The following is a 22,492-nucleotide window of genomic DNA, read 5'->3' on the forward strand; positions in this document are numbered from 1 at the left end:
TCCTCTCCTCTCTTTTCCTCTCCTCTCCTTTCCTTTCCTTCCCTTTCCTTGTTTTTTCTCCCGTTTGTGAATTTCACCTTGCTCTCAGCTATAGAGGAAGCTGGCTTCTTCTAGACAACCCCTTATTGCAGGACAACCCTACTTGTTTCCTGACTTGGAGGTTTTAGAGGCCGGCTCTTGCTCTCTGTCAGGTCCTGCTCTCTCACATGCCCAGCCTGCCTAGCCTGGGTGAGTCCTCTATTTTTAATGTTTGTCTCTCCTCCCACTGCCGAGCCCCATGGCTTTCCTCAGTAGCTCACTGGTCCTGTAACTCGGTGCTGTTTATTTGTTCTACTTGGCCATGGCACACACTAGGCCACTTGCTGATGGCCTTGTCCCTGCAGAGCTGCTGTGCCTCTTCACGGCCCAAGGCCCACTTCGTGATCTTTTCTGCCCTCTACTCAGCTTCCTTCTTTCTTCTTTCTCCTCTCTCCCTCTCTTAGCCTCTCACAGCAAGTGTGGTCTGGATTGTCTAATTATGCCCAGAACACCAACTGACCCTAGAAAGGAGCAGGGCTGTCCTGCAGCCAGGGCTTGTTGTTATAGGTACTCTGTGTTTCTCACGTAAGCATGCATGGATAGGGGGGTGGTTAGATGGATAGACAGACAGATGATCATGCTGAGTATGGAGTTGGTGCTTAACTTAGGTGTTCTGGCACCTCAGTCCATAGATGCGTAGCTGTGTCTACAGACAGGCAGATAGCTTCAGAGAGTACTTGGTCAGAGCAGCTAACCCACGGTGTGATCCTGACAGCACCAGCTACTTCTGTCAATCTTGGCTTCTAGGTACTATTGCTTATGAAAGCATGACCGTGCACAGAGGGGAAATGCATACTTGGAAAAATTATTCCTGTTCTCTTAACTCATTGAATAAATATTTGCCAAGGAGCCTAAGCCTGACATAATGCGTCTAACTTGAGGCAGACAAGGAGGCCTTCTTCCGGGCTTTTTGCCTTCATGGAACAGACAGGTAATTAAACAGTAAACAACACATTAAATTCAAATAATATTAAGTATATGAAGAAAACAGAAAAGAGAAACTTGAGAGAGTGTACCTCTCTCTGGGTGGGAAGGCCAGAGCTGGTGTGTCTGAAGAGGAGGGGCTGGTCCTCTGTGGATCCACAAGGACAGCAGAATGTAGTAGCCCTGAAATGGACCAGATTTGATATTCTCTGGAAACAACAGAAACAAACAAAAAAACCCCATGGGTGGTGGAAAAGGAGAAAAACCACTGCAGAATGGGAGAGAAAAATCAAATATTTATCTATGTGTATTCAGACATACCCATAGCATGTGTAGAAAATAAAGGCATTGGAAGAATAAAAGGCAAAACAAAAACAGAAAGATACAGTCTTCATATCTACAAAAACAAAGATAACAGTCATCATATCTACAAAAGTGCTGTGTAAGCGGAGGGCTCGGAAAATCCTGAACACAACAGGAAGCTGGGGGAGTGGAAGAACAATGAAAAAAAAATGTAAGGAAGATGTCTAAAGGGCTTTTAATAAGAAGCATGAACTAATTTCAGCACCTTGGAGGCAGAGGCAGGAGGATCTCTGTTAGTTCAGGACAGCTTGGTCTACATAGTTCCAGGATAGCTAGACACACAAGGTGAGACTCTGTCTAGGGAAGGAGGAGAAGGAAGGGGAGGAGGAGGAAGGGGAGGGGGAGGAAGGGGAGGGAACAGCAAAAAACAAGAGGGGAGAGGACTTGGCATCACCACCCTTACGTATTTTATACACCATTTTTGAAGGGAGAATGAATGGATTCTGGTGTTAAACTTATTTCTCAGTGCATACTCTACCTGTGATTTTGAGGCTAATGCCTGTGTGATTCCTTAGATGAGTTCTTTAGGATCCACTCTAAGGGATTGTTAGAAAGAGTGTCAGAAATACATTAATATAAGCCGGGTGGTGGTGGCACATGCCTTTAATCCCAGCACTTGGGAGGCAGAGGCAGGTGGATTTCTGAGTTCGAGGCCAGCCTGGTCTACAGAGTGAGTTCCAGGACAGCCAGGGCTACACAGAGAAACCCTGTCTTGAAAATCCAAAATAAATAAATAAATAATATATAAATAGCCTTCAGCCCGAAAGATATATAAAATTCAATTTTTATGAAATCAAATAAATCCCTGACATTAAATCCATGGATATGAGGAATTAGCTTTAAATCTCAAATTACTTTCTAAATCAAAAGCTAGGGTCAGTTGGAAAGCCCAAGAAACACAGTGGATGGATGTTAAGCGTGAGATCCCCATTTTGCCCCGCAGCTCACTGGTGACAGGGCCTTCCCATTTGCCTGGTGCACAGCTCGGCTTGAGACCTCAGCACAGTCATTTTTGTGTTAGAAGCCACAAAACAGGAATTGTCATTCACTTGTAACAAAGGATTTTATTTTTTAAAACTTCTTGTGCACTGGATAGTTCTTTCTGGGAGCAGTGTCTAGGCATACTAAGAAATTACCTGACTTACTGTGAGCACATGGAGGAAATTGAAGTGTCGTCTATTATTTGCTCGAATGCACACAATTTAATTAGTTTTCCAGAAGAAGGAGAGGTGGGCTTCTAGAATTAGAGGAATACATCTGAGGTTTGGAAAGTGTGGAAGCAGAGGCATCACAGTTGTTGGGTGTATAATTCACAGGCAGATTGGTTATTTGCTTGATCCATCTGTTCTTTGTGTAGTCTGAGCTCCCACTGGAGCTAGGAAGCCCTTTCTGTGCCTGACGTTTGGATGGACCTTCGGTGGGTGAAATCATCCCCGTCCTCATACCTCTCTAACACATTTCCATGTAGAAAAACCTCCAAGCGAGTTGCTCTCGTGTTTGCCTGCTTCCCTTGGAGCTGGGACTTGGTAGGGTTTGCAAGAAGAAACAAACAAATGCTTATCAGCTCTGAGGCCAAGGTTTTAGTTAACGGCTTTCCGTGCCTCCCCACCCTGCATTGGTTAAAGTTCAACTGCTTGGACTTGAAGTGTGGCACGGTCAGGCTCTGATTGATGCCATCAGCCACTGAAACTCTGCTTTCCAAGGGTTGGTCAGCAGGAGAAGGAAGCTGTGCTGAGCCTAGTGTAGCATCCTGCCCGCCTGCGTGCTGACCTGGGGGAAGGCAGACTCCTGTAGTTTACCTTTTATGGGATCAGGATGCCACACTGGGCCTTTTGTGGAGACCCTTTCTCTTTTAAGAGCATTGAATCTAAATGTCTCCAGATGGAACTCAATTGGCTTTTAGGAACCCTGTGTACTGTATGACTGGCTTTTATAGCTACTCCAAGGACGATTGAGTCTATTTATTGTAGTATATTGTCAGTGAGCATCTGTTACCTCATTGGCTTTAGATGACTAGGCGACTTAAGTGGTCCTTATAAATAGTCCTGATCCGTTCCTCTCGCTCTTAGGTCAGACTTAGAGCTGACAGACCATAATTAGCATTTCTTCCTACCTATCCTGTAGACCCACACTGAATGATAGACATGCAAATCAGTGAGTTAGCCGGGGAAGCTCAGTCAAGTAGATCATAGCCATCAGAACTCTGGCTTGAAGACCTTTTGATGGGGTTGGGGGCAGTCAGGATTGAGGTCCCTGTGGATTATCAGGAAGATCTCTGTGAAGTGCATGGCCAGGATTAGGGACAACCCACAGTTCAGCAGAATGAGCATTTAATTTGCTGACACGAAACTACATTCTGGCCAAGATCAACCCATTGCCAGCAATAAAACAAGTCAAGTGTTCCCAGAGAAGGACATCTTCTTCCTGACCATCAGATCAGTGGTCAATGAAGCTATTGTCATCTTTAAGACACCACATGCTTCTCTCACCCCACCTCATCCCTGCCTTCCATGGTTACCGGGCCCAGAGCTTCTATATTTGTGCTGCCATGGCCTTAGGAAACATAAGACACGTGAAGATATCTGCTGCTTAAATGAGTGTTAAATAAAATTCCTCTGCCATTTAGGGACTCTCCAAGGCTGGAGATAGCATTTTGTGTTGCCATGATTGTTATCGACAAACTGTTTCTACTCTGGAGGCTTGGTAGATGCATCCTGCTTGCCGTAGACTTTCTTAGCAGCCCTCACCACTCAGGCATTTAACATTGTGAAGCCCCTGTTTAAGCCTAGAGTCTCTGTGGCATATATTTCTCTAGTATCCTCTAGGCTGAGGGCTTTTTTTTGTGTTCCTGAACCTCTCTCCTCACACCTCTTGGACTTGACCGCCGAATGACAGTCATTGCCGAGAACTTAGTGTACCTGACTTGAGTTGTTAGGTCTATGATGTAGATTTGGCTTCTTTTATTCCTAATGTAACACCATTTGAACCATTGTGTGCTTCTATGGATACCTATAGGCTGAATAAATGAATGAAAAGAATGAACGAGTGAATGAGTATATATATTTAAAGGTATCTTGTGTTGTATATTTAAAATATAGGACATGATATTACAGGGTATGTATAAAGAGTGAGGTAGGGAAATTAAAACATGCATTACTTTATATATTTATTCTTTCCCTTCATATATGTGTGTGTACTTGTGCCTGTGTCTGGGTGTAAAGGAGCTAAGATTTATTCATTCTTGTTGGGGATGGGAGATCATGCCTTTGATTCTGGCTCAAGAGAGGCTTCATCAGGTGAATTTCACCACAAATTTAATACCAGTCTGGTCAAATAGTGAATTCCAAGTTCCTGGAAACCTTGGGCAACAGAGAAGTATCCTGCTTCAAAGCCAAACAAACAGGAAAAATTTGTATTTAACATGGATCCAATGTCTCTCAGAGCACCTGCATATTATGTCCTGCAGAGGAGACCTTTAGCATTTGTTTTTCAGTGGTGGTTGGAAGAGTGGAGCCCCTGGCTCAGCAGGGAGAGTGTTGTACGGCACATCATTGAAACTTGTCAACTGTCCTGGACAGTTGATGGTGCCTTACTAATGTAGCTAAGATTTCCTGGAAGAGTTCCCAGATACAAAGACGTGGTAAAGCACTGGCAATTAGATGCCTAGTGGTGTAAATTACCAAAAGTCTGCAGGACTTCAAACCGATCAGCCTGGGTCTTAGGAAGAGATCTACGGAGCCTCCTCTTCCTGCAGCACAACCTACACACCCTCACAGGGGTGCAAAAGCTCTAGTTTTTGATGTCCATTAAAAGCCCAGAGGACAACACTTTTTGAAAAGTTGTATTATATATAATAATATATGTCCTGGTTTCCTATGACCATTGTCGCCAGTGTTTTCTCATTCCCACGAGAATCACCGTTGAATGGTGTTACTTTTGTGTCTCGGTGACAGAGTAATGAAAGAAAGATGTTTTGTTTTTCTTTCTTTGCCCAGAGTTTCGGAAGGTCTCAGTGCACTGTGGATGGGAGGCATCACAGCAGGAGCGTGTGGCAAGGGCTGTTCACATCAAGGTGGGCCAGAAGGCAGAAAGTGTGCCAAGAGCCAGGGGCTGGCTATAACTTTCAAAGGCCCAGAGACCTAGTTCCCAGCCAGGCCACCTCCTAAAGGCTACACGACCTCAAATAGCACTCACTCAACTCTCTGGGGCATTGCACGTCCAAACCATGACAAACGGCCTCTTTGGAGTGTGGCCCACCATTGTGTACTATGAGGGTCACTTTAGCTCATGTGCTTCCATCCTTTGTCTCTACCAGTTCTTTACAATGAAACTTGGTTTTGCTTTTTCTGTTAGTCAAATAGAATCCTTAAAAACAGATTGGAATTTCTACCCTATTGGGATGGTGACATTTCTAGTGTATGTTTTTTGATTTTGGTTTTATTTGTTTTTGTTTTTTGCTTGAAGGTTTTTTAATTTTTTTCCATTGCGCTTCTCTCTCTCTCTCTCTCTCTTCCTTTTTTATTTTGTTTTCCATTGCGCTTCTTGATGCCACATGCTATAAGATAAGGGTTTTGTTTGTCCCCTCCCAGTCCCCTGGACATAGTCTTGCTGTATTTCCCAGGTTGCCTGTGGCCCCATGATCCTCCTGACTCACCCATGATTGCTGGGATTGCAGGTGTGTGCTTCTGGTTACTAGGAGGAGGTGGGCACTGTTGCTTAATCCCTCCTGATTCATTTCTTGCCTTTGCCAGCTTCTTACTGCTTTATAACTTGGAATAGATTAGTATTTAGATTTTCTTCTGCAGCTAGAGGGCTTGCAGGCACTTGAATGTGAACACAGAGAGCTGAAGTCTTGTGTGGTGTAGATGAGTTCCCTTAGCTGCTCCCTGCTGGGGCAGAGGCTGAGGTCGGAGCTTTCTGCAAGTTCAGTCATTGGTCCATTTATGTAGGGCTCAGTGCGTATCTGTTCTTTGCTAGGTATTATGTTAGGGGCCAGTAATATTAAATAATACAAAATTATTCCAGACATCATGCTTCTCAGTCAAGGAAGAAAGCTTGACACAAACATAACTAGGTTTCAGTGCTATTGTATTAAAAAAAGGAAGTTTTTAATCTTATTTTATTTTTATCCTGAAGGTCAGAAGTTAGGGAAAGTTCTAACTATTAGAAGTGATAACTTTTTAAATTAATTGATTAATTTAATTTATGTGCGTGTGCCTGGGTGTGTGTATGTGCACCTTGTGTATGCAGGAGCCTGCGGAGGGCCTGCATCCCCTGGAACTGGAGTGACCACCGTTGTGACCCACCAAGTGACTCCTGGCAATCAAACCCTAGCCCTCTGCAAAGGAGAAGTGCTTTTACACTGCGGAGTCATTTCTCTCGCCCAAAGGTGACAGTTTTGATAGATGGAGAAAATAATGTTTTACTAACCTCACTTATGGTTAAGGCTTTGCTGGTGTACTTTCTAGGAGGTCATTTAAACTGTCTATTTCACGGTCATATATGAAAGTGAATTGCTTACAAGTTTACGACCATGTAATATGTTTTGTGCACCTGGCTGCTTTCTAGGGGAGAGCACTGGATATTTGTCAGTTGTCCTTACAGGTCCATGTGGGACTCTCACTTCGTGGCTGGGGAGTCCTCTGTACGGCAGTTGTGAACTTACCTCCTTCTCTCCCTCCCTCTTTCAGATTTTCATCACCGTGAATTGCTTGAGTACAGATTTCTCCTCCCAAAAGGGCGTGAAAGGACTTCCCCTGATGATTCAGATCGACACGTACAGCTATAACAACCGCAGCAATAAACCTATCCACAGAGCATACTGCCAGATCAAGGTCTTCTGCGACAAGGTGAGCCAGCATGACCATTTGTCAGCAAGGGACTTTTAGGACGCGGATTTCTTTAATCTTCCTTGTCATGTTCCCTTGCCTAGCGGTGTCTAAAGAGTCATTTGACTATCACATGGAAGTAGGAGCTTTCCATTCTAGTCCTGGTGTGTGTTAGGGAGCCACCAGTCCATTGCCCTTTGTTTTGGCTCTTGCTGGTTTTTTCCTACCAGTTTTAATCTTAATTCAATGATTGACATTGCTCTATGGCTTAGCTTTCTCAGGTTGCTAAAACAAAATACCCCAGGCCAGGTGGTCTGAGCCTTAGAAACTTACAGTTCTGGGGGATAAAAACCTGAGATCAATGAGTGTTGGGTTTTTGTCCTTTTGTTCTCGAACTCTGTGTTTCAGGTCTCCTTTCTCCCTTCGGTCGAGGCAGAACCTGGTTTGTGAAACTGCGAGACAGTTTCAAATGGGTGCAGTCCCTGGGAGGGTCATCTTCTTGGCTGCCAGGAGCCATATTACTCCTTTGTCCTCACATGGGGGAGAAAGAGAAGAGCTCCCCTGTGTGCCTTTTCACCGTCATATCATCAGGGATAAGCCTGGTGACCTCACTCATGTCAAACCATGTCAGCACAGGGAATGAGGGGAGCTTCAGTTTGTAGTGTACTGTGCTTTGGTGAACATGTAGCTGAAATGACAGATCTAGACCTTTCATTGGGTGTGGATACTGTTCTAGAATGTATCACGGTAATCTTTGCCATTTGATGGATGGCATGGGTCCTCACCTAGAACTTTTGGGAGTAAATCACACCTACTCCTGACACACTCAGTACACTGTGCTCTCATGTCCAAGAGACCAGCTTCCCTGTGGACAATGAATGAACACACAAAGCTATCACCACCCTGCGGGTGAAAAATAGCCCAGCATCTCAAGGTGAGCCAATGAATCAGACAGCATGAGAAGCTGGGGTCAACAGGGACCTGAAAAGCCTGTACCCAAGAATCGAAATGTGCTGGAACTCAAGGAAGAACTAGAAATGAAAACTGAACTATTTCAGAAGAAACCATGGCTGAACAATGTGACAGGTAAAGTCATAAGAAGGTACAGGTGGGAAAAGAGCACAGATTTCAAAGATGCAAGGAAGTTATGCAGGAGAGGGCAGAGCTAAAGACGATCCAGGAACTCACAACCAATGATCATTGAGAAGAACAAAACAACAAATAAGACAACAACAAACTCCCAAGAAACGGAATGAAGCAAATGTGAAAAATGCTGCAGCAGAACCCCCCACAAGAGTGCTGAGCACATGGTGGAGAGACCAGCTCAGGCTAACAATATGAAGTGATAGTATCAGCCTTTATCCCAGCAATGAGGAGGCAGAGGCAGGCAGATCTTTGTGATCTTGAGGCCAGCCTGGTCTACATTTGTGTTCAGGACAGCCAGGTGTACATAGTGAGATGCTATCTCAGGGGGAGGAAGGAAGGAAGGGAGGGAAAAAGGAAGGAAGGAAGGAAAAAGGAAGTAAGAAAAAATAGCTTTTGGACTTTGAAAAGACAGAAAAATGTTCTCTTGGCATCTAACAATTAGGGACAATAAAGAGATTTTTTTTTATCATCAAATTTCTCAACAGTAATCCTATGCAAGGAGAAAACAGTAGACTGAATAGAATAAAGTAAAAGTGGCCAAGGACTTTGTTTCTAGCCAAATTAAATCTAGTATAAAAAAATATAGAAAAATCACAAACTTCCCATACAACATAAACAACAAGTAAACCCAAGTGCTGTTAGTATTCTTTCTTTGAAAATCTAGTAGAGAATAAACTTTAGACATGGAATGTAAAAACACAGGTGACACGCTGGTGGTGGGCACTGAGCACAAACTTATCTATAAGTCTAACTGCATGATGGGAGAGAGTGGCCATGTGGCCTGACAAGCATGGCCATGGGATGGCTCACTGGATAAAGTGCTTTTAATGTAAGCACAAGGACCCAAGTTCAAATCCTCAGCACCTATATAAGAATCTGGCACACTGCATGTGCCTGTGACTTCAGTGCTGTTGCAGAGCCGTGTGGGTCCCCAGAGATCCCTGACCAGCCACTGTAGCTTAAATGGCAAGCTTCTGGTTCAATGAAAGTCCCTGTCCCAAGGCAATGAAGAGTAAGAGAGAAGGAGATTCTGTGTGCTTCTCTGGCCTTGGTATGCACTGTGGTACACATTCACACAACACATGTACATGCAAAGGTAGGTGGCAAAGATGGAATTATCTCACTGGATACTCATAGGCATGGACTAGTGACTCCTCAGGTTAGGGGGAGATGAAGGAAAAGAGGCCAGTAGCCAGTTCCTTGCTGCCTTCATTCTTAAAGGCACAACAGTCTGTTGCAATGTCTATTTTAGCAATGGAGTAGCACTAGGAGAAATGGGTACCTGTGAGCTGAAAACAGTGACACCAGAGAGAAAATGATCAGGAGAGGAGAAAGGAGGACACAGTCACAGAGTTGCACAGGGATGTAGGTGTAGCCATACGGCCCAAATGTCAGGGACAGTTAGGTAGCTTCCGGAGCCCAGAGGCCAACTGAGTCAGCATACACAGTGAATGCATACACACATGTAGGTCAGAAGGCGCAAGGCGAGAGGCTGGACTCATGCAGCAGACAGAGATCTGTCCCAGTTCAGACTCCTTGCATGAATGACAAACTTTATACACAGAATGTCAGAATGACAACTGATTATTCAAAAAAAAACAAAAACAAAAACAAAAACAAAAAACAAAACAAAACCCCAAAGCTAAGCAAACAAGCAAACGAACGCCCAGACTTTCAGAAGAGAGATGGAAAGATATCGCTTTGTGGCTGGGAGCTTATGTCCCAGAATCTTTAAGAAGATAAAATGGTTGAGTATACTGTTTGTTTGCCAGTTTAAAAACAAAGAGATTTCCATTCAGGTTTTCAGCCTTTCAGTGAGAGGGGATTTGAAGGGGAGTGTATGCATTCCCTACCAGCCCCGAAGCTTTATTTGTTGAAGTCATGTGGCAGGGCCTTGAGGCTGGAAAAGGTGCTTAATTATATGAACCATTTGCTTGTGTAGATGTGCTTGTCAAATTGAAAAAAAAAAACGGAAGCTATGTCACATTCCTAATAGCTTCTGTTTTACATCCCCTAAAGTCATGGAAAGATGTCGGGCATTTGTAAATGGCTGGCATTTGTTCCATGCAAGTGATTAGTGTTCCTGGTGGGTTTTTGTATATCCCAGTGTTAAGGAGTGGGGATGTCAAAGAACTTACATGTGGTAAGTCACAGTGCCGTGACTGTGCAGAGGGTTAGCTGTAATTGTGTCAATTGCAGAAAGTCTGTAATTTCAAAAAATGAATAGTCTTCTTCCATATGTGTAGAAGCAATGTTCTCTGGAAGTTTTGGCTACAAATAAATAGGCAATAAGATGCCTGATGGAGGGCATCTCTGTCTTTACTGAATGTTTAATGCTCCTTTGTAGCTTGCTGAAATCACAGCTTTATTTTAGAAATGAGAGTGACAGTTCCCCAAGAGAGAGAATATTGTGGCTCTTTTTCCTGAATACTATACACCACATGTAGAATTCTTTTTTTTTAAAGTAGATTTAATTCATTTTATTTTCCTTGTATAAAAACCATTCTATGTGGTAGCCACAGCTGGAGCCTGGGTCCTCTGAACAGAAACTCTGGTGTGAGTTTTCACAAGATGGTTAATGAATTCCTGATGAGACAACTGTGATGAACAAAGTCTTTCCCCAGAAGTCCCAAGGTTGAGTGGCTGCAGGACTTGGAGATGGCCTTGATGAAGTTGCCCAGGGTGGCATCACAACCTCTGGCTGATGTGTAGCAGCCAGGACCGGCCATACAGAGCAGTTTTCTGGATATAGGCACAGAAACGATGCCAGTGTTCCCAGGCTTAAGGGTGAGGGGCACCAGCACAGAACCACAGTGGCCTGTCACCTTGCATGGAACAATGTGGGGCTTGCCAATCTTGTTCCCCTAGTACTTGTTCCACACAGGGACAATGGAAAGCTTGGCCAAGATGCTATCTCCTTAGGTATTGTCTACATCCTTGGACCACTTAACACAAAGTCCAACATCACTATTGATGTCTCCAAAAGCAACCAAAGCCTTGAACCTGGCCCACATAGCATCTTCTGTGCTGGCATGATCTCTAGAACTTCATTCTTTAGGGATGCTCCCAGGAAAAGGTCGATAGACTAGGATTCCATAATGGGCAGGGAGAACCGGTGAATTTCCTTCAGGAACTTGATCTTGGAGTCCTCAACCAAGGACTTCAGCTTGCTGACAGGGATCTACTCCTTGTCTTCAGCTTTACCTCCGCAAGCCCCACAGCCTCTACTACAAGCTCAGTCCCAAAGACCATTGCCAAGTCCCATGCAGAAGCCTCTGTGGTCTTCCAAGCCTGGAGCCTGGGCCTTCTGGGTCTTCCTCCTACATCTGTGCTGTCCACCATTTGGTGTTTTCCAGAAGAGGGAGATGACATAGATAATTCTTAAAACAATTCTAGGCTATTCTCAATAATAATACAAAGACTAAAGTACAAAAAATGGTAAAAAGTCTTGGGATGTATCCATCTTTATTGTTTTTCTTGTGCGATGATAAACCGTCATGATCATAACACCTTATGGACAAAAGAGTTTATCCTGGCTTATGGGTCCAGAGTTTATCATGCCGGTGAAGCATGGAAGTAGGAGGGGGAAGATGAGAGATGCAGACACAATGCAGAGAGAGAAAACTGGAAGTGGAAGATGCTGTAACCCTCCAAGCCCACCCTGGTGATTTCTCCCTGGGCATTTCTCATTCCGATTGCTGCACCATCTGTCTGAGTTAGCTCTCTGTCACTGTGATGAAGCCCGTGACCAAAAGTAGCTTGTGGGTTTATTTCATTTTATTCTTCCAGGTCATAGTCCACCACTGAGTGACATCAGGGCAGGAGCTCAAGGCAGGAACCTGGAGGCTTGGCCATGGAAGACCACTTTGTACTGGCTTGCTCCTCCTGGCTTGCTCTGCCTGCTTTTTTATACACCCAGGACCACCTGTCCACCGTGACACCAACCCCAGCAAGCTGGGCCCCCGCACATCAATCAAGAGGATGCTCCACATGGATTTCCTTAGTTGAGCATCTCTCAGATGACCTTAGCTGTGCCAAGTTGTTAAACAAACAAACAAAAGAACAAACAAACCACAGAAGTATTCAGTCTGATAAGTCTAGATTTTTGCACAACACTAACACTTAAAAATAAAACAAAAGGGGCTGGAGAAATGGCTCAGTGGTTAAGAGCACTGACTGCTTTCCCAGAGGTCATGAGTTCAATTCCCAGCAACCACATGGTGGCTCACAACCACCCATAACAAGATCTGACTCTCTTTTCTAGAGTGTCTGCATACATGAAATAAATAAATAAATCTTTAAAAAATAAATAAATAAAACAAAAGTTGAGTATGCAAAAATGAAAAATAAAAAGGAATTTGTGTAACTTTGGGATGTGTCTTTAGTGAGTTATACTTTGAGGGTAGACAATAAAGACCCGCACTTATGTGAATTACTGAATTATACTGAGCTTCCAGCACATGGCTAAATGCCCTGCATGCACCTAGCAAGCAAAGCTGCCTTCCCCAGCATTGAATGAGGAGCTGCTGGGGCATTGAGCATTTCTCTTTGTTCAAATACAAAGTCTCTACAAGATTTTAGGGTATTTTGATGAGTATTATGCAGCAGATATTTCTGAATGTTGTCCTTCTTGCTGTGAATTTCTATGACCTGTAAGTATCAATGACATTCAGATTTTTGTGTAAAAGCATAAGCATCACTTAGTTCCGCGACCCCCCCGCCCCCCGCCCATGTTCTGTCTCGGAAAAACCAAACCAAATAAACAAAAACAGAACTCCCTCAAAGCCATGGTGCTCTTGTTGATAACAAGTCTCCACTGCGTCCTAGCCTTCGTCAGAGCTGGGACTCTCCTGTAAGAGTCAATGTGACCAAAAAGTGTATCTTGTTCTTTTTAATTCAGACCAAACCATTTCATATTTATCCATGTGTTTGAATAGATCTTTTTTATAAAGTTGGAATTTGACACTTTATGTGCCAAATGTTCCAAATATGTTCAGCAATTTTGACTTTGCCTTTTGACTTCCTTTCTTCTTTTTCCTTTTCCTTTTCTTTTCATTTCTCTTCTTTTCATTTTTCTTCTTTTCTTCTCTTTTCTCTCTCTTCTTTTCCTTTCTTTTTTTGCCCAGAGAGGAATTAATTTTATTTTGCCAAATGTGTTTTCCCTGACAGTTTCAGGCCATTTCTGAAATTGAAGGTTGCTTTGTGTCAGGTGTTCCCTAAGTAGCTACTGCAGAGGAAGGGATTGTTAACATGGACCAAGACCTAGGGAAGAAGTTTAGGCTTGGTGTCCCATGAATGTCACCTGTAGGTGAATTCTGAAAGAGAGAGAAAGCAAGAGGAAAGTGCTGGGATTTCTCTGACTGGGGGTTAAAAGAGGAAAATAAATTAACAAATGGCCCAAAAGAAAGATGAGCAGTGAGTAGTGCAGGCACCCAGACAGCTGATCAGTAATTGAGGCAGGATTATAACTACATAAAACTATATTAAAAAGTCAATTTATGGGCCGGAGAGATGGCTCAGAGGTTAAAAGCACTGACTGCTCTTTCAGAGGTCCTGAGTTCAAATTCCAACAACTACATGGTGGCTCACAACCATCTGTAATGAGATCTGATGCTCTCTTCTGGTGTGTCTGAAGACAGACAGCTACAGTGTACTTATATATAGTAAATAAATAATTCTTTTAAAAAATAGTCAATTTACAAAGAACAGAAGTAGATGAATGAGTCTTCTGTATGGTGGCACCATCTCTAAGCACACCGGAGAATATCGGTACTTCCATGTGCTGAGCAACCCCTCATCTTTGTGTGACCACCACTTAGAGAAGAATGCCCTTCCTTCCTGTGGTGATTTTTTTTCTTTAAGTTCATAGCCAAATGCAGAGGAGAATTTGCACAGGGAAAGGCCATTCTATTAGTAGCACTGAGTTATTCAGCAGGTGACACTGAGTTAGAGAACTCAGCCTGTTCTTTCCTCTTGGATTCAAACATCAAGTTCATGAAATAGGCATAAGACAGGAAGAGGAGGTGATCTGAGCAAGGTCCAAGGTCACTCCAAGGTCAAAGTGCAGTACACAGTTCTATGTGCGTTCTCATTGCGCTGCAGCACGCAGATCTGTGTGTGTTGTTCTCATTGCGCTGCAGCACGCAGATCTGTGTGTGTTGTTCTCATTGCGCTTCAGGGAGAAGTCGAAGCTTCCTTTGTTTTATTTCCCATCTTCGTGGTGTCTTTAAGTGTGTGCATTAGTGTTTGTGGGTATGCTCATGTATATGCATGTGTGTGTGCATGAATGTTTGTGTGCATATGTTGTGTGTGTGTGCACACGCATGCATGCGCATGTGTGCCTGTGACAATATTCTAGCATCCTCTGAGAATATACCTTGGTTGGTCTCTCTTTGTTTTCCCTATCAGGGAGCAGAAAGAAAAATCCGAGATGAAGAGAGAAAGCAGAACAGGAAGAAAGGGAAGGGCCAGGCCTCCCAAACCCAGTGCAACAACTGTGAGTCACCCCTTCCCCCATACAGACTGTGCTGAGTCATCCCCTTCCCCCATACTGACTGTGCTGAGTCATCCCCTTCCCCCATACTGACTGTGCTGAGTCATCCCCTTTCCCCATACTGACTGCTAAGTAGGGGACTGCAGCCAGCTGGGTCCTTTGAGAAGACAGATAGAAGCGGGCTGCAGGGGAAGGTACAAATGCCCAAGGTGCATGCTCTTGTCCAGAGACAGGGGACTATCCATATGGAGAGCAAACAGAAGTCCCCCTCTTAGACTGGGGACTCCAGGGTACACACAGGGCAGCCGGAAGTGGCTGAAGCTTCCATCCACGTTGAGTGGATTCTCCTAGAATCCCATATATTTTTTGTTTGTTTGGGCCTGAGGAAGGACATTTAAAACACAATTACGCCTAGGATGTTGAGAAAGCTTTGAGGGAGAATCATGGACTTTGCTAAGATGAGGCCGGTAGCTGAGAGTTCTCAGGCGTGCATAACCCTGTTCATGCGTGGGCTTTGTGCTTGCATCCAGCCTCTGATGCAAAAATGGCCGCCATACCATTACAGAAGAAGAGTGACATCACGTACTTCAAAACCATGCCCGACCTGCACTCACAGCCTGTGCTCTTCATACCAGATGTTCACTTCGCAAACCTGCAGAGGACGGGACAGGTAAGACTCCTGCTCTCACACCCTCCCGACAGAGCAGACCACAACTCTCCTTCGAATTTAGCGGCAGAGCAAAGTCAGTATGATTCCATACATAAGTATACTTTTACAGAAAAGACTGTCTTAGGAGAGAATACTGGGACTCTAAGGCAAAGAAAGGTGTAAGCTGTCATTAGAAAATTGTTGGCATCGCCAGGGGAGAAAGCTCATCCCAGAAGTTTCACGTCAAGCAGACGCTATCAGTTCACATACTGCCACCTAGTGGTAAGAGAGAACTGTATCATTAACTTCACTTGCCCAGCAGAGAGAAATGAAGATCCTGTCAACAAATGTCTCCTTATTAATAGCTCTCATTGAATGGATAAATCATTTCTCATCTGAAGGAAAAAGATAGTATTGTATATTCCTTCAAATACACAAAAACTAAGTTCTATGGTTATAATTTACAAATGAAAGGAAGGGTTAGGAACCAAATAAATGTTCAATAATAATATAATTATGACAGTGTAGTTTTGCGGAAGGTTATGCAGATGCTAAAAGTGTAATGGTGAAAGCTATGTATCCACAGGAGAATTAATTATGACATTGCTCAAAGAAAACAAAAAGGAAGGTTTCCCTGTGTCTGTCTGTATGTAGTACTACAGCACTGACTGGGCTGAGCTACCCACCTGCTGAGGGATGCATCCTCTGTAATGGAAGGTTTACAGAGTTCTGAGATGAGAGAGGTTTATTTTCTCTCCTCTTCATTAAGACCTTCTCTCCCATGGGAGAAGTGAAAACTGTAGAGAAGAAAGGTGTTTCTTAGCATCAGCCACAGCTAGTGTTAGCCACACACCCTTGAGGTTTTAATTTTGCACTGATGGGTTTTCCTTTGACTTCAGAGGCCTTGGGTGAAAAGACTGTCCTGAGAGCTAGCATAATGACAGACTCAGGTCCCCTCCCATTCTGAGTGCTGCTGGGACTGCCATCAGTCTAAAGGAGAGATCTTGCTAGCTTCTTCTCTTTCTGGAGAATGCTTTATGTAGTGATGAGGCAGCTGTACAATCAGAGGATTATGTATGTGTATGTGTGTATGTGTGTGCGATTCCATGTTCATACTATAAATATATCCATACTTTTTGCATGGAGTAGATTTCTACTAAGAATTCCTTGATATTTCTATCTTGTCTTATTCCATAGGAATCAAGATATAAGAGGAAAGAGTGAATACTGTATCTTGTCCAGAAAGGACTGCGTGTGTGCGTGTGTGTGTGTGTGTGTGTGTGTGTGTGTGTGTGTATTTATGCCTCCTTTTTAAAAGCTTTCAAGCATGTAGCTGTGCTTCCTATGCAATGAGGTCGTCTCCATATCTTACAGAAGAGAAATAGCTGAGTCTAACTGTCCTGCTTCCTGTTACAACTAGGGCTAAGATACCTCATCAGTCTTGATAGAGCGATAGAGCACGCACACACACACACACACACACACACACACACACACACACACAGAGTACTGTTAATCGTGAGAGACAGTTTGCCTGTTAAGACAATTCATGCAGATTTCCGTGTTTCATTCCTTTCCTCCATGTGCCTTTTGTTTTCTCACAGGTCTATTATAACACAGACGATGAGCGAGAAGGGTAAGACAGCAGCCATTTCCTTCTCAAGCACTTGATGTTTGTTTGTGTGCATAGCAATGGACCTTCTAGCTTGGGCCACCCTGGAGTGGGAGTTTCCCATGTGCTTGTTTGTGCCTTAGAACTGAGAAAGTAGCTGGGGTGGCAGCCGGGTGACAACCTTTCTCCTTGCATGCTCTCTTTCTGTACCTCCCTTCTCCCTGTGATCTGCCTTTGAGTACATTCTAAGTTTACCAAAGTGGCCCATCTCTTCTAGTGCACTGTTTACTGAAATCTTTCTGATATTTCTTCTTTCCCATTGTCTGAGCCGAACATGAGATCTAGTTAAGACCTCGAGAGCTTTTCTTGCATTCAATACTGCCAGAGAGGGACAGCTCCTGAAGTCTTCACTCTGGGTAGACAGCTTTGAGTGGGGCCTGACTAGGCTGGGAGCCTGTCCACTGTCCTGTGGCTTTTAGATAAGCAGTTCTCTTCCCCTCTTTCCACGAGTGTGTCTGTGTAACGGGGATAGGGACTGGTCTCCGGCTTTTCGGAGAACATATGCCCACCTGTAGATTTTTTGAAAGGCCACTGAATTGACTCTTCTCTAGGCTACAGTAGCATCTATCCCACTTTCTTGAGTGGTAGGTGTTGAGCTGCCTTCTACTCGAGTATTGCCAGTGATGGAATACCCTCTGCACATGAGGAAGTGATTCCATTGTTCCTAAGAGCTGGACAGTTTCAGCTTTTAGAGTTTAAAGGGAGGAAAACTGTACTTTGGCTCATGGGTTTGGAACAACTGAGTGTGCTGGCTTGGCTCCATTACATTTAGGTCTGTGCAAAGCAGACCTAGGGTACAACCAGGGGCAGATGTCAACATTGTTTCCCTCTTGTGGCCTAAAGACAAGAGAAGCCTCTGCTAGCTCGAGATTGCCCTTTGATATGTCATTTAGGGTTTCAGCCTCTTGAATGACACTGCCTTGTTTAGTACAGTCTTTTCTGGTTAATTAATTCTTTTTTGGAAACCCCACAAACATATACAAAAGTATGCTTTATAAATCTCCTCGTGCTCTCTCCTAAATACATTAGCAGGTGAGCTTGTCACAGCAGCGCCTCTCTGGTGAACGGCTTTGGACTTCTGTGCCCTGGCTTATCTCTGCTCTCTGGAGAAGCATTTCCCTCCTTCAACATTCAAACTTCTTTCCTTTCCTGCAACTGTTCTTAGTTAAAAAAAGTTTTATCTTAATTTCCCTCATGGGAGACTACTAAATTTAAACAAACAAAATGCATACGATCATTTCGCCTCTGTGTATGTCTGTGTACCAGTTGCTTGCCTGATGCCCATGAAGGCCAGAAAAGGGCATTGGATCCCTGGAACTGGAGTTACAGATGATTGTGAGCTTCCTTATGAATTCTGGGAATTAAACCCAGGTTCTCTGGAAGAGGAGCCCCTTAACCTCCCAGGTAGACTTCTAAGGTGGTTTGTTTGTTTATATCTTCTGGAAACTGGTTTTCAGAACAAAAGCCATGTTTAGGGCTGCATGAATTATAGGTTATAATGGGAACTCTCCCATAAACTAGATGCTATATTTTTCTCTTAAAGCAAGTTAAAACTACATTCATTCTCTAATATCTACTTTATGCTCATTGTTTGCATTCATTGTATATACTAACATCCCAAGGTCATTTTCCCCCAAACCATAGTCAGACTTAGGCCTCCTTCTTATGTGAGACACTCCATCGTTGGTAAAGGAAGTATGGCACGTGTTGCTGATCTCCTTCCATGAGCAAGTTGGCAAGTGACAGGCTGAGGGTCAGAGATTTCTTGCTGGTAATGGTGGTGGGGCCCTTGGCTGGCCTAGCACACTCTGTAGACCAGCCTGGCCTTGAACTCACGGAGATCTATCCGCATCTTTCTCCCGAGTGCTGGAATTTAAGGCCACCACACCCAGCCTTATCAATTTTGAATGGTCTGCTACTAAGAATGGTTTTCATACTTTATTTAAACACCTCCAGTGAAGGCTGTCATTGTGTAGTACATGAGATGAAGTGCACTGGAGCTTCTGTAGAGAGTGCTTTTCTGAGACACAGCTGTATTTCATCAGTTCCTTTAAGTGCTGCCTGTGATTGGTGATACAGCAGCAGAACTGAGTGGTTACAACAGGAATCTGAAAAACCTAAATATTGTTGGGCCCTTTCCAGACAAAAGCTGCCACCTTCCATCTCAAAAGAATTAATTAAACAACTCTGCTATGGCTGAAACTTGCCCAGGACTGAACCTCTAAAATTGGTTGTAAATTCTCTAAGTATTGATTAGAAAATCAAGCATAGTGGCTTATGCCTATAATCCCAGAAATCAGGGAGCTGAGGCAAGAGGATCAAAAGTTTGAGGCCAGCCTAGTCTGTCTACACAGTAAAAACTCTCATCTCAATGCCAAAAACAATTAGTTTGTTCTTTTTATCTTGAATAGAAATAATTAAATTTCAGTGGTTGGAATAAACAGAAATGATTAGACCCATGAATTCTAATCTTTAAATCACATATTTTATAAGAGACATTCTGGCATTATGAAAAGGATGTTGGCTTTGAGCTCAGGAAGCTCAGTCTGTCCTCTGGAGTGCCCTGTATCCACATGAGACCTCACGCCAGCCTCTGGGTCCCTGGCCTCAGTGTTTAGGTCTATACTGAGGATGCTGTAGCAGGTTGTCCTAAGATCTCCTATAGTCCCCTAGCACTTAGCATTTCTCTTCATAGTGTGCCTGAAATAAAGTTCCTGGGAAGCCTTAGGAGAGTGTGAAGTACCTGTGCTGGCCCGGTGACTCGTCTCAGCCTGTCCTTTGCAAGCTGACTAAAGTCAAGTAGCCAGTGACCTACCTTTGACTCCACTGGCCGAGTCTCTCTGTCAGAGGTGCCTGTGTTGTTGTATAGTGATCTATTCTAAGAGCTATGTCCTGTACTTTCATACATCTTCTGCTTGAGCAATGTGGGTAGTCGTGGTACCTCTGTTAGTGCATGGTGGGTACTTGGCTATTGCTATATGTGAAAGTAACAGCACTCCCTGGGTACCCGGGTACTCAGCGCTTTTGCACGCATCGCATCGTGTTCATGATTTCTCCCAGATTTCCCATCATCTGCTATTGACAGCAAGGAAAACGGCCTTGAGGAATGAAGGAGCTTCTTCAAAGTCATCTCGCTGGCACACGATAGACGCAGGGGTTGGACCAGTGCCTACCCATAATTCCCAGCACTCACCCTTGTGGCCCTTATTGCCCAGTCTCCTCAGTTCTCAGCCTGTGTCTGTAGAGAAGGCAGGCAGGTGGGGAGTGGGCAGATCCTACAGCTTAGCTCTCTGCCCTTCACAGAGGCCCAGCCTCACTTCATCTCATGTGCGATCCTGGCAGAGCAGACAGATCTCTGAGCTCCGAGGACACTGTGTGTGTTCACTCAGTCCTGAGGAGGTACTGTCTTCAGTGGCATTGTCACATCGAGCCCAAGCTTTTTTTTCATCCCTGTGATTTTTGACTTAGCTCTGTATTCCACTATGTGTGGTGCTGAAGCAGCTGGTAAATCTGCAGGCAGCGAGGCCAAGTGTTTGGCTTACCTCTCTGTTATCTCTTTGCTCTCTAGGGGTTTTACTATAAGTCTTGAGTACTTTTGTAGCCCTAAGCCTTAATCTTGCTTCAGACCTAACACTTGGCAATACTTTTCTGATGAGTCTTAATGTCATTTGCTGCTATCAAGGGTCTTTGTTTACCTTGTGATGGATCCCAAAAGCCCATGGCTGAATATGCTGCTGGCCTTGGGTGTTTCTACCTGATGGCCCAAGGGATGGCATTGAAGCCAGAGAGTGCAATGATCCGCTGCTTGCTGGTCTTTTGAAAAATGTCATATAGTATCAGTGGCCTGGTACCAGAAGCCTGCAACCTATGCTCTTTTTTACTAGAGAATAGGCAAATCATAACCACCTTGTTTGGTTTTGCTTTGAAAAATAAATGAAACTGTTGAATTCAGAACACATAAAACTTACTGACTCCTATTGACCTTATAGATTTGAAAGCATCGGGAAGCATATATGGTCTCCCAAGAGAAATGTGGTTTATCTGAGATACTATTTTAATGACAAAGTCTCCTGTGGCTTGGAATAAGGTGTTCTCAAAAGTTAACTGAACTGGAAAAAATATAAGTGAATCTTGCTTGGTGAAGGAGTTTGCCTCACACAGCATGAGAAGGTGTCTGGTACTATTTCAGGCTACAATTAGCGTAATGGTGCCTGGGTACCATGTGGATGGATTCTTTATATCTTTTTTTTTTTAAGATTTATTTTATGTGTATGAGTACACTGTAGCTGTACAGATGGTTGTGAACCTTCATGTGGTTGTTGGGAATTGAACTTTTTAGGACCTCTGCTTGCTCCAGTCAACCCTGCTCACTTCGGTCAACTCTGCTTGCTTAGTCCCTGCTTGCTCTGGCCCAAAGATTTATTTATTATTATAAATAAGTACACTGTAGCTGTTTCAGGTGCACCAGAAAAGGGCATCAGATCTCATTACGGGTGGTTGTGAGTCATCATGTGGTTGCTGGGATTTGAACTCAGGATCTTTGGTAGAGCAGTCAGTGCTCTTACCCACTGAGCTATCTCGCCAGCCCTCTTTATATCTTCTAGTTCTAAGTTCATGGTCACTCCAGTTCCCAGATGAGACAGAGTAACACAACCTGCTGTTAACACAAAGCAGAAGGCAAGACAGAGGCAGCAGTGCTCTAAGTTCATTACTGACTTCAGGTGGGATTTGAAGTTTAATTTTTTTTTTTCCTTAGCTGTTTTCATTGTCTGACAGAGAGGGGAATATAGTTAGACAGCTGGCTCCTGACTTCATTCCCTACCTTACCAGTGTGTCAGATTGCTTGGGTAGCTCTCCCATGAGGCGGTTCCCTCAAAGGCGGCACAGGCGACTAGTCTTTCTCTATTAGCTGAATCACCCTGTGTAAAGCCGACAACACATTTGAGCGTTCTGTTATTGTGGACATAAGGACTAAGATGGTTCTCATTCAGCTGGCTCAGGGTGCTCAGGAGACTCTCGTGAGCAAGGCAGAGTGTGCTTTGAAGCCTGGGCTCGTATTAAGGAACTTGACTGACTGAGGCACCCTTCGGAGGTAAATTAAGCAGCATTGGTTTAGTGATGTAAACTATTAGCATGACTAGAAGTGTTTCTGGACTGGACTGGATTCTGCTAACCTGACTTGGGACGTGAAGAGTGACTGTGGCAGAAAGTCCATTCAGGAACCACAGGGGTTTATGCTATCTGCAAGACTGGGGTTAATACAGTGTCCATCTCCCATGCAAGACCATGCACTAATTGAACTGTTTGCTCTGGATGGAAAATCTAGTCTTCTCTCTAGC

At 43.9% G+C, this 22,492-nt stretch overlaps 1 protein-coding gene across 3 annotated transcripts in view; it reads left to right on the forward strand.

Annotated features, from left to right (window-relative positions):
• The window catches only part of Grhl2 (grainyhead like transcription factor 2), a 126,254-nt gene that overhangs the window by 83,337 nt on the left and 20,425 nt on the right, over window positions 1-22,492 (forward strand). For all 3 annotated transcript variants that reach the window (XM_031358293.1, XM_031358292.1, XM_031358291.1), the window contains exons 9-12: window positions 7,056-7,214; window positions 14,748-14,835; window positions 15,363-15,502; window positions 17,086-17,117. In XM_031358293.1, the coding sequence (XP_031214153.1) occupies window positions 7,056-7,214; window positions 14,748-14,835; window positions 15,363-15,502; window positions 17,086-17,117 (419 nt within the window). The remainder of the gene's footprint in view (window positions 1-7,055; window positions 7,215-14,747; window positions 14,836-15,362; window positions 15,503-17,085; window positions 17,118-22,492) is intronic.

This window comes from Mastomys coucha, unplaced genomic scaffold, assembly GCF_008632895.1.
Source record: "Mastomys coucha isolate ucsf_1 unplaced genomic scaffold, UCSF_Mcou_1 pScaffold7, whole genome shotgun sequence".
NCBI classification, from domain to species: domain Eukaryota; kingdom Metazoa; phylum Chordata; class Mammalia; order Rodentia; family Muridae; genus Mastomys; species Mastomys coucha.